Genomic DNA, 15,820 nt, shown 5'->3' on the forward strand with positions numbered 1-15,820 from the left:
TATATATATATATATATATATATATATATATATATATATAACATATATTATTTCTTGTATATTTTGTTGACGAATGTAATTATTTTTTGCCAATCCGCGAGGTGTGTAAGCTTTCTAAAAATTATAATTATTTGACGAATGTTTTATTTATACATACATCGTAAATATTCTGATAGGATAAAGTTAATTACTCTAAAAACTAATACATACTAATGATTGGAATTTGAAATAAGAGTGCAAAAAGAACGTCAAGTTGAAATCTGAAGGAGAGAGAGAAAGGAAGAGAGAGAGAGAGCGAGCTGATTCGAGCCTCTCTCTTCATTCCTCGTTCACAAAATTCAAAAAAAATCCTAAAACCCTAGGTGTTTTCTTGTCAATTTTCCCCAAATTGTTTTGCACTTTGTTGTCGATTTTGGGGGGATTCTGGCAAGATACAAGCGATGAGTAGCAGGAGAGAAGAAGAGAGGAATGAGAAGATAATAAGAGGGCTAATGAAGCTCCCTCCCAATCGCAGATGCATTAACTGCAACAGCTTGGTGCGTTTTATTCTATTCATCTATCAATCATTATTGTAATTTCCAATTTTAATTTTTTTATTTTTTATTTTGGCTTGTTGTGAGTTAAATGTTGTTGTTACACTTACATTATGGTCTTTTTATTTATTTGTTGTGGTTACAGACTTGTATATTCAGACAGGGATAGGGCTGCGAGTTAAAACATCTCTAGGTTAGGGTACCGGTAATTTGTCTGAAAAGATTGGCATGAAATGGATATGAACTGGATAAAAATACAAACTTTTAGTATTGGAATGAAATGGACGCTAATAAGGTAGTGATATTTAAGAGAACCTCCAATTTGAACTTTTAAGTATTGGAAAGAAATAGACGTGGATAGGACTCGTTGCAATTTCGGTGTTGGGATGAAATGTACGTAAATAGGGTAGGATATGTGTGAGATTATTCAGAAGATCAAGTTTCGGTAGGATCAGTGAGATTAAGGAGAACTTCTAGCTTTGAGAACCTCTACTTTGTCTTAAAAGGCAAACTTTTAGTACAGGAATGAACTGGACGTTGATAGGGTAAGGATAAGTGTAAAATTAACAGGACCTTTAGTTTTGACTTTTGAGAACCCTGAATTTCTCATAAAGGATGAATTTTTAGTATTGGAATGAAATGGATCTAACTAGAGTAGAATGTATACAGAGTTCATATAGTCAACCCCAACTAATTTGGGAATGGGTTGTACGATGATTGATATTTTGGATTTGCATGTCGAGATGATTTTGGATGCAGTCTTGCCAATTTTCTATTTTCCTGGTATATATGTACATATGCATCAATGTTGTTTGGCTCTTACAAATTATTCTCTTACTATTTGCTTCATATGTATTTACGTAGTGAAATGAGCTCCTATAACATAAACAGGGAACTGAAACGAATTACTCCTCCGGCCATTTCATTTCTATCTATCTTTTAAAGTTTTGTCACTCATATTAAGAAAACCATTTGATAATATTAGTTATAAGGGGTATTTGACTTAGTTACCCTTATCTCTTTCTTAAGTGAGTACTTAATGTCTATATGCCTTCTTGGAGAAGTATGGGTGGAGTTGAAAAACGTAATGCCTCCTTGGTTTCCGAAACAAATATTTTGCGACAAACTTTTTGGGTAAAGTGACCAGAAAAAAAGAACCGGAGGGAGTAGTTCCCTGAGATGAACAGCAGAAAGCTAATGTCCCGGATCTGGCTATTCTCTGTTCGCTATTTTAGTTAATAGTTTTGGCTCATTTTCATTCTGAATGAATCAATCATTGCATCAATTATGATGTGCAGGGTCCCCAGTATGTGTGCACCAACTTTTGGACCTTTGTCTGCATGACATGCAGCGGAATACAGTAAGTGTGCTCTTATATCTTTTAATTGCAATATGTTTTTGGGAACTTGGTTTGAGCTACGAGACTAACTGCTCTTCCTTGAGTTTGAAACCTTACTAACGAGCCTAGTGGTTGATTTTTTTTTTTTGGGTGGGGGGGGGGGAAGAGTTCTCGTTCCTCTTTACGTGTATGGACTTTCAGCTTAGTGCAGAAATAAAGTATGGAAATACAAGCTGCTGGGGTCATTCACGAGGGGTTCTTTTGTTCCGAATTTTAAAATTCATTTGCACTTCTAATTGTGGTGCTTACATTCTCTTGGCCAAAACCTGACCTGTTGTGGATGCAGCTAAGTAGCTAATTGTAGCTTCTTCAGGAACCAATCTGTCTGAAATCTGGACTATTTTTCTGAAATTTGGTTTCGCGCTTTGTGACATGAAATTGTATGAAGCTTCATATCTTATCTGAAATTTAGGCTATCAGTTTAATAGGTCATGTCCTCAGTTTGTAGGGTCAATTGACTGCATGCCCCTATCCAGGGAAAAATGTTCATTCCTGTGTTAATTTTTAACTAACATGTGAGCATCCAACAAGATGTTCATCTGAATTTATTGTCTAATCATCGTCCAATAAAACACAGTGGTAAATTAAGTTTTAAGTTCCCCTCGTATCTGATTGTGATGTTTTCTGATGTTACCGAGCTTGAATTCCTGAACATCAGGACATGAAAGTTAAAATGTATTCATCTTATTCATTTTGCAGTCGTGAGTTTACTCACCGTGTGAAGTCAGTTTCCATGTCTAAGTTTACTTCCCAAGAGGTGGAAGCTCTTCAAAAGGGTGGTAATCAGGTACAAATATTCTCTTTACCAATAAAAAAAATCAAGTAAAATAATTGCTGATTCTTTTCAATTTGAAATTAAGATTCTCTCATTCTGTCTTGACTCAGCGTGCGAGAGAGATATATTTAACAAATTGGGACCCTCAAAGACAGTGGCTTCCTAATAACAGGTATAAGATTTGCAGGTTACTGTTAGTAGATTACCAGGTTCCAGGTGAATGTACAAATTCAAGATACAAAATCCTAACTTTCTTTTCTCGTCAGCAATGTTGATAAAGTTAGGGATTTTATAAAGAACGTCTATGTTGAGAAAAGATATGCTGGGGCACAATCCTCTGACAAACCCCCTAGAGATACTCAGGTACTATACCTGGACCAGTATTTTGCCTATGGAGTACTTTAGAGTTCAGACTAAAATGTTTATTGAAACTTCTTGCTATGATTTAGTCATAATAATCAAATTAGTTGTGGGTCCAGACTAATGTGCCTAATATGCATTGAATTGCCAGAACTTGAGAAGCCACGAAGATGAGATGAGAAGAGCAAGTTCTTATCATTCCTATTCTCAAAGTCCACCATATGACTTTCAGTATGAAGAGCGACGTTACGGGAAACATGCTCCAGTGCTCTCTAGAAAGCCTGGATCAGATCGAGGACTTGAAGGAAAGGTGTCAAGTTTCTTGAGTCCTAGTCGTTTAAGTGATCATATGTATGAGGATAGGTTTGCTAATGAAAGATCTAATCTCAGAGCTTCAGATTACTCTGTGTCTAGTGGAGGTGATCCATTCAGGTCTGAAGCACAGTCCCCTAGCTTTCAGAGAGGCATGGGAAGTCCCCTTAGTGACACCTCAAGGGATATTTCCTACGAAGATGTACGGCATGCCAAGAAAGATGCTGGAAGAATGTCACGGGCACAGGTCATGTATATATTACTGATTTACCTCTGTTGAACTTCAAATTACTCGGTTATTCATTGTTGGGTGTATTCGGCGCTGGTTTAGAGGTGTTTGCATTAATCAGAATATACTGTTAAGCAACTCTTTTTCTCCTCTTTCTGGTTGAGTTCCTGGTTATAGGATTGTTATTTGTCAGAATATGCTGTTAAGAATTTATTCTCCTCTTTCTGATTTAGTTCTTGCATAGTTGCATTTATAAATGTGCATGATTACATGGTTTTCCAAGTTAAATGTGAAGGACCCCTGGTTGTCAATGAACTACAAATGAAACTTGGCAAAACATGTGGGCAGAATATAGAGAGTTTTAGCATTTCTATCTCAGCATATTATAACTAGATTGATTTTTAAGTAGAAATGGTGCCAGAGGTTACGAGAAAATGGAAAAGAAGCCATTTTGCATAAAAAAGCAAGAAGAATATGTGAGGGCATGACACTCCTCTACTTGTGAGTTGAAAGTGACATTCGTACTGAAGCTTTTAACGAGGTTGGGATAGTAATAGTACCACACATCTTCTGGTATTGCTCTATTCTGTTATGTTATTTATTTTTTCTACAAAACAGCTTTTTGTTCTCGATTGTGATGCATAATGGAAGATAATCATCGAGCATGATATTGGCTCAACAAATTTATTGAAATGAAGGTAGCTTGCTTGGAAACATTCATTTATTAATTGGCATGGAATAACATTTTTCCTAATTGATGGTTTGTGGAAGAAGGGGCATACTGTTAAATTCATGATCAAGGAAACGTTATTTGGATACTATGATCCTGCAATTTGAACTTGGATTTCTTCCTACTTGACTTATAGAAAAGACTCTTTGTCCTTTTTACTGCAGCATTTTCTTGTGAAATTGACATGATGGTATTTGTTAAATCCAGAGAACTGCATCTTCTGGAAGTTTTGAATCGTTTGATAGCAATTCCTTGTCATTCAAGTCAGTAAATTCTGTTGGTTTAGGGGATGCTACTTCAGAATCGAAGCAAACAATTGAGATCCGCTCTAGTAAATTGTCAACTTTCCCCTCTTTGCCACGATCATCGGCACTCGGAAATTCAGATGCCCCGGATCTGTTCAATTCTCCCTCGGTTCCTCAACCCGCTCCTCCTACAGTTTCAACGAAGTCTCAGTTGCCAGTATCATTACCAAATGCCTCCATGGATCTATTTCAGCCATCTGTTTCTACTGGTCAAATTGGTAATTCACATCAACCATCCCGCACTCTGCCACCTTCATCTTTGGACATATTCTCAGAGGTTCCAAACCTGCCGTCAGCTGCAAGTGCTGATGAAAAACCATCATGTGAAGTCACTTCCAAAAATGAAGGATGGGCAACATTTGATATGCCACAGCACGCAGCAACAACAGGCATGGAACAGTTCACCCTGACACCAACACCTGCTTATGGTCATAATTCTTTTGACTTTTTACCCAATAAGACACAGCAGCAATCGGGTGTAACATCCACTAAGAATACCTTGGATGTGGTTCCAGAGAGAAATGATGGATGGGCAACATTTGATATGCCTCAGCACATCGCACTCACTGGTAGTAATAACTTTACCTCCAACAAGATTCAATTGGAGGGTGATTCTCAACCGAATTTGGACCCAACTTTCTCTGTCATGCAATGGCCATCACCGGTAGGATCTGCTCCTCATGGACCATCCGTTAGAGACTCTACTGCTTGTGCACTAAATTTGTCAATGCCTGCTTCATTTCATGGAGGTGTGCAGAATGTTGAAGCAACTCCAAGTGGCAGAAACACTGCCGTAAGTGTAGTATTTTTGAGTTTGGGAAGTGGTATAAAGAATTTCAGTTGAAAATCATCTCTTGCCGACTTCTACCTTCTGCTTAACTTTAACTTTATTTATCTGAAACCCTTTAATTTATGAGGTCAGATAATATTTGATGTCTTTTGTCAGTTGTGGAATGCTTTTGAAGTTTCTACTGACCACTTAGCTCTCAAGAGTGTGCCTAGTAGCAAGGAACAAGTTGTGATGAACCATGATTTAGTTGATGATCAGTATATGGGCTTAAGAGGAGCAGAGGTAACTATTTTCCTAATGTGGTTAATTTATGTTTTTGCTCTTTTCCTCTTCTTTTAAAGACTTCTATTCTGCAGAATGCAGCTGTGGGTCAAACTCAAAGAGCTGTGCTGGATAGTGGATATCCTATTCCTAGTTTGTCATCATATGTCAGTGCCTCATCCTCTGGATTGTCCATTCTTCCTGTAGCGGTCAGTTAATTCACTCCCCTGCCCCGTTCTGTGTGGCCACTCCTTTTAAACATCTGGATATCTGTACATTGTTTCCTGCTTCTTTGACATAAGGTTCTTGTTAACAGACAGGAGTGCATTCACATGCAAATGAGCAGAAGTCCAACAACCCATTTGATTTTCCTTACGATGCTGACATGGAATGCAGCAATATGGTATATCACATTTTTCATTATATTATTTTCTGAAAATATAGTGAGAGAATTTGATGTTTTGTTTTTGGTCCTTCGAACTTCGTCCATGTTAAGAGAAATCTCCCTTGACAGCACTTCCCTCCAAGAAAAAAGAACTTTTAGGGGTCAATTGCAGCCTTTATTGTACTAAAGGGGGTTTCATACGTTGTTCTATATGATATTTACGCTAGAAATCTAGGCTAAATTTTGGGAGACATTGTAAAGAAAATAGAACTAGTGTCGGGCTTACTCAACCCCAAAATCTAGCTCATGAGGTGAGGATTATCCAAGAACACATAAGGAGACCAATGTGGACTCTTAACACGTCCTCCCTTTACCCCCACAAGTTTAGGGCTGGACATTTGGAGTGTGAGCAACATAATAGCCCAACATTGAGAAACAAACAACAAGGATAATCTGACTCTGATACCATGTAAAGAAAATAGACCTTGAGCCCGATTCAAACCTGAAAATTATCTCATGAGGATTGTCCAAAACCTGTAAGGCAACAATAACCTGTACCGTCAAGCAATGTGATACTCTTAACATACATCAGTGTTTACTGAATCTTGACTTCCTAAAAGTTTATTGCTTTGGTGCATTCTAATGTGAAAGTGACTTATGCCAGCCTCAGTGCTGGGACATGAGCTCATTACAAGCTGATGTGATGCTTTTAACATACATGAGTGTTTACTGAATCTTGACTTCCTAAAAGTTTGTTGCTTTGGTGCATTCTAATGTGAAAGTGACTTATGCCAGCCTCAGTACTGGGACATAAGCTCATTACAAGCTGCATTGCCAAGTGGCGAGATGCCAACTTCTTTTGTTGGTGATGTGACCGAATCTTGGTTCCCGCAGAACCCAGCAACAGCTTATGTTCCTAGTGTACAGCAAGGTACGTGATGTTTACTTTTCCAAAGGATCCTCTTTTTTGACAAATTTTCAGCCTCTCAAAAGACGTATTCTCTCTGTAGGGACATTGTTCGTTTCCTCACAACCAGCTGGCAATACAATATCGTGAGTCATTCTACTTTTGTCCATTTTTGTGTTTTAAACTTCTCCAGAATTATTCTCATGAGATCTTATTTTTAACAGGAATATTAGTTCTCTACTTGCTTAAAGATAACTTAATGCACAAGTTCTCTACTACTATGAAGATGCTTGAGCATGTTTTGACTTTGACAAGCTTTCCACTTCATTTTGATTTGTTCTTATCGCAAGTGGTTGTTTAGGGATTAGCTGACATCTGTTCTCTGGTGGGGATGAGAAAAATACCATTGTTAGTTAGTCTATTTGGCTAATCCTATCAAATACCATTCAAAGAGGCAGCTGTTTTAGATTAAATTTTTTTTAGCTAATCTTTGAGAGCCACTCAATGAGTGGGCTCACACACTGTTATTTTTGCAAGTCTTTAATTTTAAGGCTGGCACGTTAAGCAGAAACTTAGTTGAGCTGCACTTAAATGAGTTGCCAAAGCATCTTCTTTCTCAATGTTGGCATGGAAGGAGTCAAATAGTGCCACAGCAGTCACCCATTATTTAAGACAAGACATCTCTCGGTTGCTTAAAGAAATGAACTCAATTTCTTGGTTTTGTTTCTCAGATGAAGTTTACAAAAAAAAAAAAAAAGAAGCCTTGCTGCTTATTCAATGAGTGTGGACTTATTCGTTGTTTTGAAAGATTAAAAAGAGATCCTTATATGAGCAGTCTACATCAAGAATGCTTCAATAGCATTATCTCATTGCCACTAATGCAAGTTCTTGTGATACTGATATGCATATTGGATATAGTTTCAAGCATCTTGAAGTTGTTTGCTTTCTTGTGCTGCAGTTCTGGATGGCACCGGTCCTCGTTTTAAAGATTGAAGTTTTAACTGAATTGTTCCTTGTGCAGGAATGTCTCTACACATGGGCCCGTTGCACCTATTGGTGGAAATCCATTTGCATAAGATTGTATTCATGTATTCAACTAGTTGTGGAGTCAGCTAGGTTATTCTTTCAACTTTTGGTCCTATGTATTTTCATGTTCCGGCCATGTTTATATTGTTCAAAATATGAGATAACTCTGCAGAAAATTACCAAATTTCAAAGGCAGGTTGGCAGTTTCTCTTTCTTGTCGAGCCCTATGGTGTGTTCTGATACTATATGTAGTCCTATAGTTGATGTGATTATAACGAAAATTTTGTGTCTGAAATGGTTTGAGAGCATCTTTGTTCGCTACTTTGGTGAAGATGCAGCAAATGACTCTCTATTCTTTCCTTGTCAGCCCCCTCAGTTGTTTATCTTTGGTATTGCTTTAGTTGCTAGCTTTGAGATCAGGCAATGTATTCAGCCAGTGGCTTATTAAGTTAAAAACAAAACATCGACGATCATTTTTTTTTAATTTTCCAAATTTAGCATTAAAAACATTGTTCCATAAGCCAATTAGTTTCCTCATTGTACCTTCAGCGCCACTTAACTACGTAACTTTTATGATGAAAGAAATATTTTAATTCCTAAGCCTCCATCTTCCTTTTACGCTTAATATAGTTTAAACGTTTAGGTAAATCACTATATTTTCGATTTTCGTTTTGGGGTAGGTAACTTCTCTAAGATGCTGAAATATGAAATAACTCATATAACGATGGATTCAAAATGACTAGTTAAGTTTTTCATAACAATAATAACAACACATACCTAGTAATTTCCCACAAGTGGGGTATGGGGAGGGTAAGATGTACGCAACCTTACCCCTACCTTGGAAGGACAGAGAGAGCTGTTTCCGATAGATCCTCAGCTGGAGAACGGATGAAAAAGTAATGGCAACAAGTAGGAATAGCAAGAAGATAAAAATAAGACCGAAGCCAAGAAAACAGTTAAACTTTAGGTAGTAATATCAATCTATGAATAAACGGAAAAGGGCCAAACCTGCCCCTAGACCATTAGAGTTGGTACAATAATATCCTCCGTCCACCTATTTTGCAAAAATTACCCTCACCATTATCTTTTCGGCTCAAGACTGCCCTTACGACTAGCAGCCTTGTTAGATAAAAAAAAAACTTAATTAATTTCCACGTGTCATCGTCCTATTGGCCTAACTTAAAACTCACCTAAATTTAAATAACGAAAAAGGGTCAAACCTGTCCCTAGACTATTGGAGTTGGTACAATAATACCCCCCCCTCCCGTCTCAAAAATCTCTACCCCCTCCACCCCACCCCTCTCCCCCTCTAGCGTGTGTGCGTTCATATTCTTCTTCTTCTTCTTCTTCTTCTTCTTCTTCTTCTTCTTCTTCTTCTTCTTCTTCTTCTTCTTCTTCTTCTTCTTCTTCTTCTTCTTCTCATCCTTTTTTTGACCTTGCACTCTATTTGAATAATCACTACAAACACCATTAATGTTTTATTTTCAAACAACCAAAATTTTTAGTCACCAATACTTTACGTCATACAACTTTTACCCGAATATATGAACACTAACAAAGTGTCAATGATAATGGTCATTGAACATTTGCAATATTTTTCGTTGTATATTTCCTGACAACTCCGCATCCAATTTCGATTATACCAGAGTTTTATTTGGTCTCTGCTCGAACCTTGACTTTTTTCTTCTACATTTGCTCACCATAGTCTGAACATCCGATCATGTCCATAAATTAAGCTATTGTACGAGGATGCTCTTCAAGTAATATCAACACCGCTAATTTTAAAAAAGGGACGGTTAAATCAAGAGGAATATTTGAATCGTATGCCTGAGAAAATGAGAGAATACGATTTATTGGAGAATGTGACTGTAATAAACACTTGATTGAGCTAATTGTATGAAACAGTGAAGTGTAGTAAGAAAAATTGATATGAATGGTATTTCTATGAAAAAAATAGGAGTATTGATGTGTACATTTAATAGAGAAAGAAATAGGAAGAGGAAGGTGATTAACTATAAGAGAGAATTTTGTTTGCTTAGGAAAAAAATGGGTGTATGAGAGTTCTAGATGCTGGAATATTTTTGAAAAGAAAGAGGAGAAAGAAACGGAAGAGGGAGAGGAAGAAGGATAGACTAGGAAAAAGTATTTTTGTTTATGGGTCTAAGAATGTGGGTGGTTTATTTTAATTTATGTGAGTTTTAAGTTTGGCCAATTGGACGATGACACGTGGAATTTAATCAAGTTTTTTTTTTACCTAACAGGGCTGTTAGTCATAAGGGCAATCTTGACCCGAAAAGATAACGGTGAGGGTAATTTTTGCAAAATAGGTGGACGGGAGGTATTATTGTACCAACTCCAATAGTCCAGGGGCAGTTTTGACCCTTTTCCGATGAATAAAAGGATATCATACTAACACTAATGCTAGCGAACTAAGTAGGCAAAGAGAAACGTTCGACTACCTATTAGTCTTCTCTCCTAATCTTCAACCTCTATACCCTCCTATCTACCGTCATGTCCTCAGTCAGCTCCAGCTGCGCCATGTCCCGCCTGATCACCTTTCCCCAAAACTTGTTAGGCTACTTCTATCCCTTCCCATTAAGGCTAACCTCTCGCCACTTCTAACTGGAGCTTATATGCTTCTCCTCTTACCATGACATAATTTTGTCAAGAATACATGGTGCCACTATAACTGTTGGGTGTCCCTTTTCAATTTTCAATTTCATGTTCCAGCTTCCCTGTCATTATAACTGTTGAGTCTTGCCTTGTGTCATAACTTTGTGGGATTAGTTTGGTAGAGATACTATTTCACTTTTGCTTTGTATGTTTCTTCTGGATTTCACGTTGTTCCTATTTTCCCTATTTTTCTTATTATTTCTGCGGTGTTACTGATTTTGTCTCCTTTTGTCTTTTTGTCCTCTTGAGCCGAGGGTCTTTCTGAAACAACCTCTCTATTCCTTCGGAGTAAGGGTAAAGTCTGCGTACACACTACTCTCCCCAGACCCACTAGTGGGATTTCAATGGGTCATTGTTGTTGTTGTTTCACAAAGAAAGCTCCTATTGACGGTGACCAAATCATTCAATCCCTTAATTTTTTAAAAAGTATTATGAGTCAAATTTTTTAGTTAATAGTAATTGAGATTATTTTAAGAATAACCGTAGGCAAAGAAAAACAATTTGACTCGTCAACTATAATAGTGCCAAACAATTTGATAGAGAAAATATAAGGAGGTAGATAGAAATAATATACTTATGAACTACTAGTAGGAAATTAGTACGTAGTACTTGCTTGACTATATATAAATATATAAAAAGAAAAGAAAAACTGAATATTACTCAAAAAGTAAAGTTAAGAATCTTGAACGAGATGTCTTATGATCCTTTAGTGAGCGATACTTTGTTTTTTTGTCAACCGTTTGCTCGCGGCAAAACCGGAGCCTTTCCTGATTCAAACATAGGCTTTAGTTTTTCCTCACAATTTCTGCCAAAGCCATAATCCATCTTCTTCTTGCTTATGGGTTTTCTTCTCTCTTTCATATCTCAACGCCATTGCCATTGGTAATGTTTTACTATTATTATCTCTTTCTCCTCTCAGTCAATTTTTAATTTTTATCCAAAAGGGTGATCAGACATTTTGGCATTTTCAATTCTGGTAATGATATTCTTCTTGCTTAATTTATGTTATTGTCCCTCCCTCTCCTTCATTTTTTGATTGTCTACTAGAATTTTATTCAGAATTTTTGACATTTTCTATTTGGGTAATGCTTTTCTACAGTTTTTTGAGATTTCATTTAATGGATAACCATGCCCTTCCATTGGAATTTCAAAGTTTTATTTGTTCATCGAAAATTCTTGAAAGTGGAATAAACTTTGATGATGTTGCAATTTAGGTTAAGCAGTTTTACTCTATATTGGAAGTAATGTCAAATGTTTTTGGCATCTTATCGCAGTTTTACTATTATAGGTATGTGTTTGTGTGTGTATTTGACTTCCTTATGCTATTCTGCTCAATCATACAGCTTTTGACATGCTTTATAGAAGCATGTTTTGTTATCTTTATTTCTTACTATATATTAGTTTTCACATCATGAAAATAGTCCAATCTTGGTGATGTAAAAGCAACATTTTTGAATTCCTTTGTCTAAGAGTTAGAATTTATTTTTTGAATAATCGCTGCTTACTATGCGCTATTGAAGGAAGGATATAAAAGTCTGTGTTCTCTCTTTTTTATTTCTCATGTTCAATTGGTGCATAATCTTCTTTCCCGATTCATTACTTGTACAAAAAGCCTTGGTTCTATTTAACTTCTTACGCAAAGATATAAAAGTATAAGTAAAATGAAATATAACTTTACATTTTCTGTCTGTGATCTTGTCCAGACGATTAGCCTTACATTTCCCAGTGTAGCTTAAGTGGTTATAACTGTTTAGTTCTCTTCTCTTTTGGAAGAACTATATTCTTCAGACCATTGTTCGACTTTTAAATGTTATTATTTCATGAAACTGTGCAGTGCTTTTGTCAATTCGCTTCCGCCTTCTCTACCTTTATCAAGTTATAGTAAATATGTCATCCAAAAAGTTGCAAGGAGCTGAATTGTCTCTGTCATCTCCAGAGCAGCAAGCTAAGGTTCCCACTCTATTCCTTTTTCTTTGAGATTCTGACTATCTTTTCACTATGAGTGTTGTCACTTTATGTTACTAGGTGAAATACAATTTTTGCCATGCAGCTTGCAAGATTTTCTTAGTTTTCTGGTTTTAAATCACATTGTTAAAATACTTTTTAACTAGGTAAAACCGCTTCAAGATCAAGATTTCCTTTAGTTCTGTCGCTCTCTAAAAAATGTAAGTTATCTGGTAAACCACGCTGCATAGTGATGAGTACTTCCGTTTCCAGGTAATGACCAAAAGTCACTGATTGCAGTTACAAGTTTGTTAAGAAAGTATCTAGTAGGAATGAAAATGCTCCTTAATCTGAATCATGTGTTTCATCGTCTTTGCCATACTCCTTTTCCATCTAAAAATTTAATAGGCTACGAATAATTTTCACAACCATCCATTTTTACATATGAAATGTATAAAGTTGTTGCTGTAATGATATGGGAATTGGATGGTTTTAATATGTTTCTTCCACATGATATTAAGTTCTAATGCTAATATCAAATTGATCATTAGATGGGAACATAAAGTGTTTATGCAGCTTGATATTTTAAATGTGTACTAATTCATTTTTTTGCTTGATAGATCAATGAGGTTAGAAAACTGATTGGTCCTGCTGTTGACAAGTTTCCAGCAATGTGTTCGGACGCATCAGTTCTAAGGTTTCTCAGGGCACGGAATTGGCATACAAAAAGGGCAGCAAAGATGCTTAAAGAAACCTTGATATGGAGACTTGAATATAAACCAGAGATGATCCGTTGGGTACGGCTCCAGCCCCTCTATTCTTTTTTATTGTCTAGCATTATGGATATAATATGAAATAGAAATTTCTGCTCCTTGATATTTTATACAGAAGAAATTTCAACCTATTGTAGAAGATACTCATTGTTGTATAGACTGTAGATGGTGGCGGAGCCAGGATTTTAACTAAGGGGAGTCAAAATATAAATAAGTAAGCACACAAAGAAATCAAGGGGAGTCGACGTATAGTATGTTATCAAAACTGTATTGCTGTAAAATTAATAAAACGGACACAACTGGAAAAACAAACGGATTTAAAATAATCGGGGAAAGAAAACGGACCGGACCGGGTCGCGGGTCATGGGTTATTCCAGATTGAATTTTCGTTAATTAATTTAATTAATTAAATATTTGAAAAGAATTTTGTCCAAAAAGATTAATCAATCAATCTTTGACCGAAGACGAGGCCGAGCCAAGCGACGACAACGGCACAAGACTTGCCTTCTTCTTAACTCTTTAAGATCTAAAAGATGAGCTTCTCTATATATACACAAAGATTTTCTTTCCTTCTACCAATGAGGGACAAAGTGCATTAGTAAAGTGAACTCATTCAAAATTTCACTTCCCTCCATTTCTTTTCCACCATTTTCCATTCACACCTCTTTTGTTATTAATAACAAAATCCAACATAGTATATACACATAAAATTAAGAATTTAACTTATTTATACTATGTAATTTTCCGACGAAGGGATGTCAATTGACTCCCCTTGCCAATGAGTGGCTCCGCCGCTGTAGATATACCGCCAATGGGTACGAACTAGTGTGTGTTGAATATTTAGTTGCGATAATCATTGTTCTGTAATATTCATATGTTTGCGTTTTTATATTAAATATGTTGATCAATAGTTTGTGTCTAATTAGGATGATATTGCTCAACAAGCAGAAACTGGAAAAGTTTACAAAGCCAACTACTTTGACAAGTATGGAAGGACTGTGCTTGTCATGAGGCCTGGAATACCGGTACATAAATAATGAGAAGCAGTTCCTATAATGAGCTTCTGTCGACTTTGATATGTATGTTGCTCGGACTCTCCAAAATTATGCCGCACCTGTGTCGGATCCTTCAAAAATGCACTGCTTTTGGAGGATCTGACACGCATCTGGAGAAATTTTGGAGAGTCCGAGCAACATAGTTTGCTATAGTAACTTTTTTTCCTCTGATATCTTCTTATTCTCCTGGCTCTTTCAGAACCCACACTCAGTAGAGAAGCAAATGAGATATTTAGTCTATTGCATGGAGAATGCCATACTGGATCTAAAATCGGGTCAGGAGCGAATGGTTTGGTTAATTGACTTTGAAGGGTGGAACATGTCAAGCATATCAGTAAAGGTGACTCGTGAAACAGCCCGTGTACTACAAGATCGTTATCCAGAGAGGCTAGGTCTTGCAATCTTTTATAATCCGCCAAAAGTTTTTGAGTCCTTCTGGATAGTAGGTGCCTCAACTAATAAGTATTCTCATTTACAGTTTTTGGCTAATAATATATTGCAATACAACTTTCAGTCTTTCACAACTTTCAACAATCCGAATAATGTTTTAGTATGCATCTTGCAGTTGGTAAAACCATTTCTTGAGAAGAGGACATACAAGAAAGTGAGGTTTGTCTATCCAAATGATGTACATACTCAGAAGGTAATGGAAGATCTATTTGATATGGAGAAGCTTGAATCCTCATTTGGGGGGAAATGCACACAAGGTTTTGAATATGTCGCGTACTCCAAACGCATGAAAGAGGGAGACAAGAAGATGTCTGAATTTGTTAAATCTGGTGTTCCATTGCCCTCTGACCAATATGTGACTGCTGAGACACGAGAATCCTCAGCGGGAGACAATGGTTTTGACTTGTCCGAGGATGGTTTATCCTCTACTGACGAAACAACATCAAACTTGGAAAGTTCAGATATTGAGACTGAAGATTTGCAGATGAGTTGTAAAGATGAGGTCAAAGTTGATACAAGTGCTGCTAAAGAGATAAAACAAAGCGAGTAGACGCTAGAAGCAGCTATCTGTTCTCTCTCCTTATCATTTACTCTTTCATTATTCTGATAACCTTATTTGGAACTTAACTTGCAAAGTACTGTAACAATATGCAATTATATAATAGCCAACAACTTCCTCATGAAATGTATATTGGTGGTGTATTATTTGAATATGTTCGATAAGTAGTACCAGTAGATTTTGGCACATAGCTTTTGTGCAGATAGATTGATATAAAGATCATCTCTCTGTTTGTTTTTCAAGTTTCTGTTTTTCTTCATTTTCTTTTCTTTCCTATTCTTTCTCAAGTCACTGCCTAAAGTTGTATGCACAAATTTTGACAGACCAAAGTTAACAAGATTTGCTGTTGAAATA

At 36.5% G+C, this 15,820-nt stretch overlaps 2 protein-coding genes across 3 annotated transcripts; both read left to right on the forward strand.

The window, feature by feature from the left end:
• Positions 1-262: 262 nt before the first annotated feature.
• On the forward strand, positions 263-8,225 carry LOC104243101 (probable ADP-ribosylation factor GTPase-activating protein AGD14). Its single transcript, XM_009798254.2, has 13 exons — positions 263-536; positions 1,832-1,893; positions 2,632-2,719; positions 2,818-2,879; positions 2,974-3,070; positions 3,219-3,626; positions 4,546-5,436; positions 5,590-5,715; positions 5,790-5,903; positions 6,011-6,097; positions 6,875-7,010; positions 7,090-7,132; positions 8,008-8,225. Exons 1-13 carry the CDS (start codon positions 441-443, stop codon positions 8,060-8,062), a joined length of 2,265 nt encoding a protein of 754 aa, XP_009796556.1. The 5' UTR covers positions 263-440; the 3' UTR covers positions 8,063-8,225.
• Positions 8,226-11,377: 3,152 nt separating this feature from the next.
• LOC104243088 (uncharacterized) lies at positions 11,378-15,805 on the forward strand. Of its 2 annotated transcripts, none has more exons than XM_009798236.2 (6): positions 11,378-11,661; positions 12,520-12,635; positions 13,250-13,426; positions 14,329-14,427; positions 14,657-14,899; positions 15,023-15,805. In XM_009798236.2, exons 2-6 carry the CDS (start codon positions 12,573-12,575, stop codon positions 15,455-15,457), a joined length of 1,017 nt encoding a protein of 338 aa, XP_009796538.1. In that variant the 5' UTR covers positions 11,378-11,661; positions 12,520-12,572; the 3' UTR covers positions 15,458-15,805. The 2 variants fall into 2 exon arrangements, with proteins under 2 accessions (XP_009796538.1, XP_009796545.1); XM_009798243.2 differs by having other exon boundaries at positions 11,378-11,567.
• Positions 15,806-15,820: the final 15 nt, after the last annotated feature.

This window comes from Nicotiana sylvestris, chromosome 12 (genome assembly GCF_000393655.2).
Source record: "Nicotiana sylvestris chromosome 12, ASM39365v2, whole genome shotgun sequence".
Taxonomy (NCBI): Eukaryota; Viridiplantae; Streptophyta; class Magnoliopsida; order Solanales; family Solanaceae; genus Nicotiana; species Nicotiana sylvestris.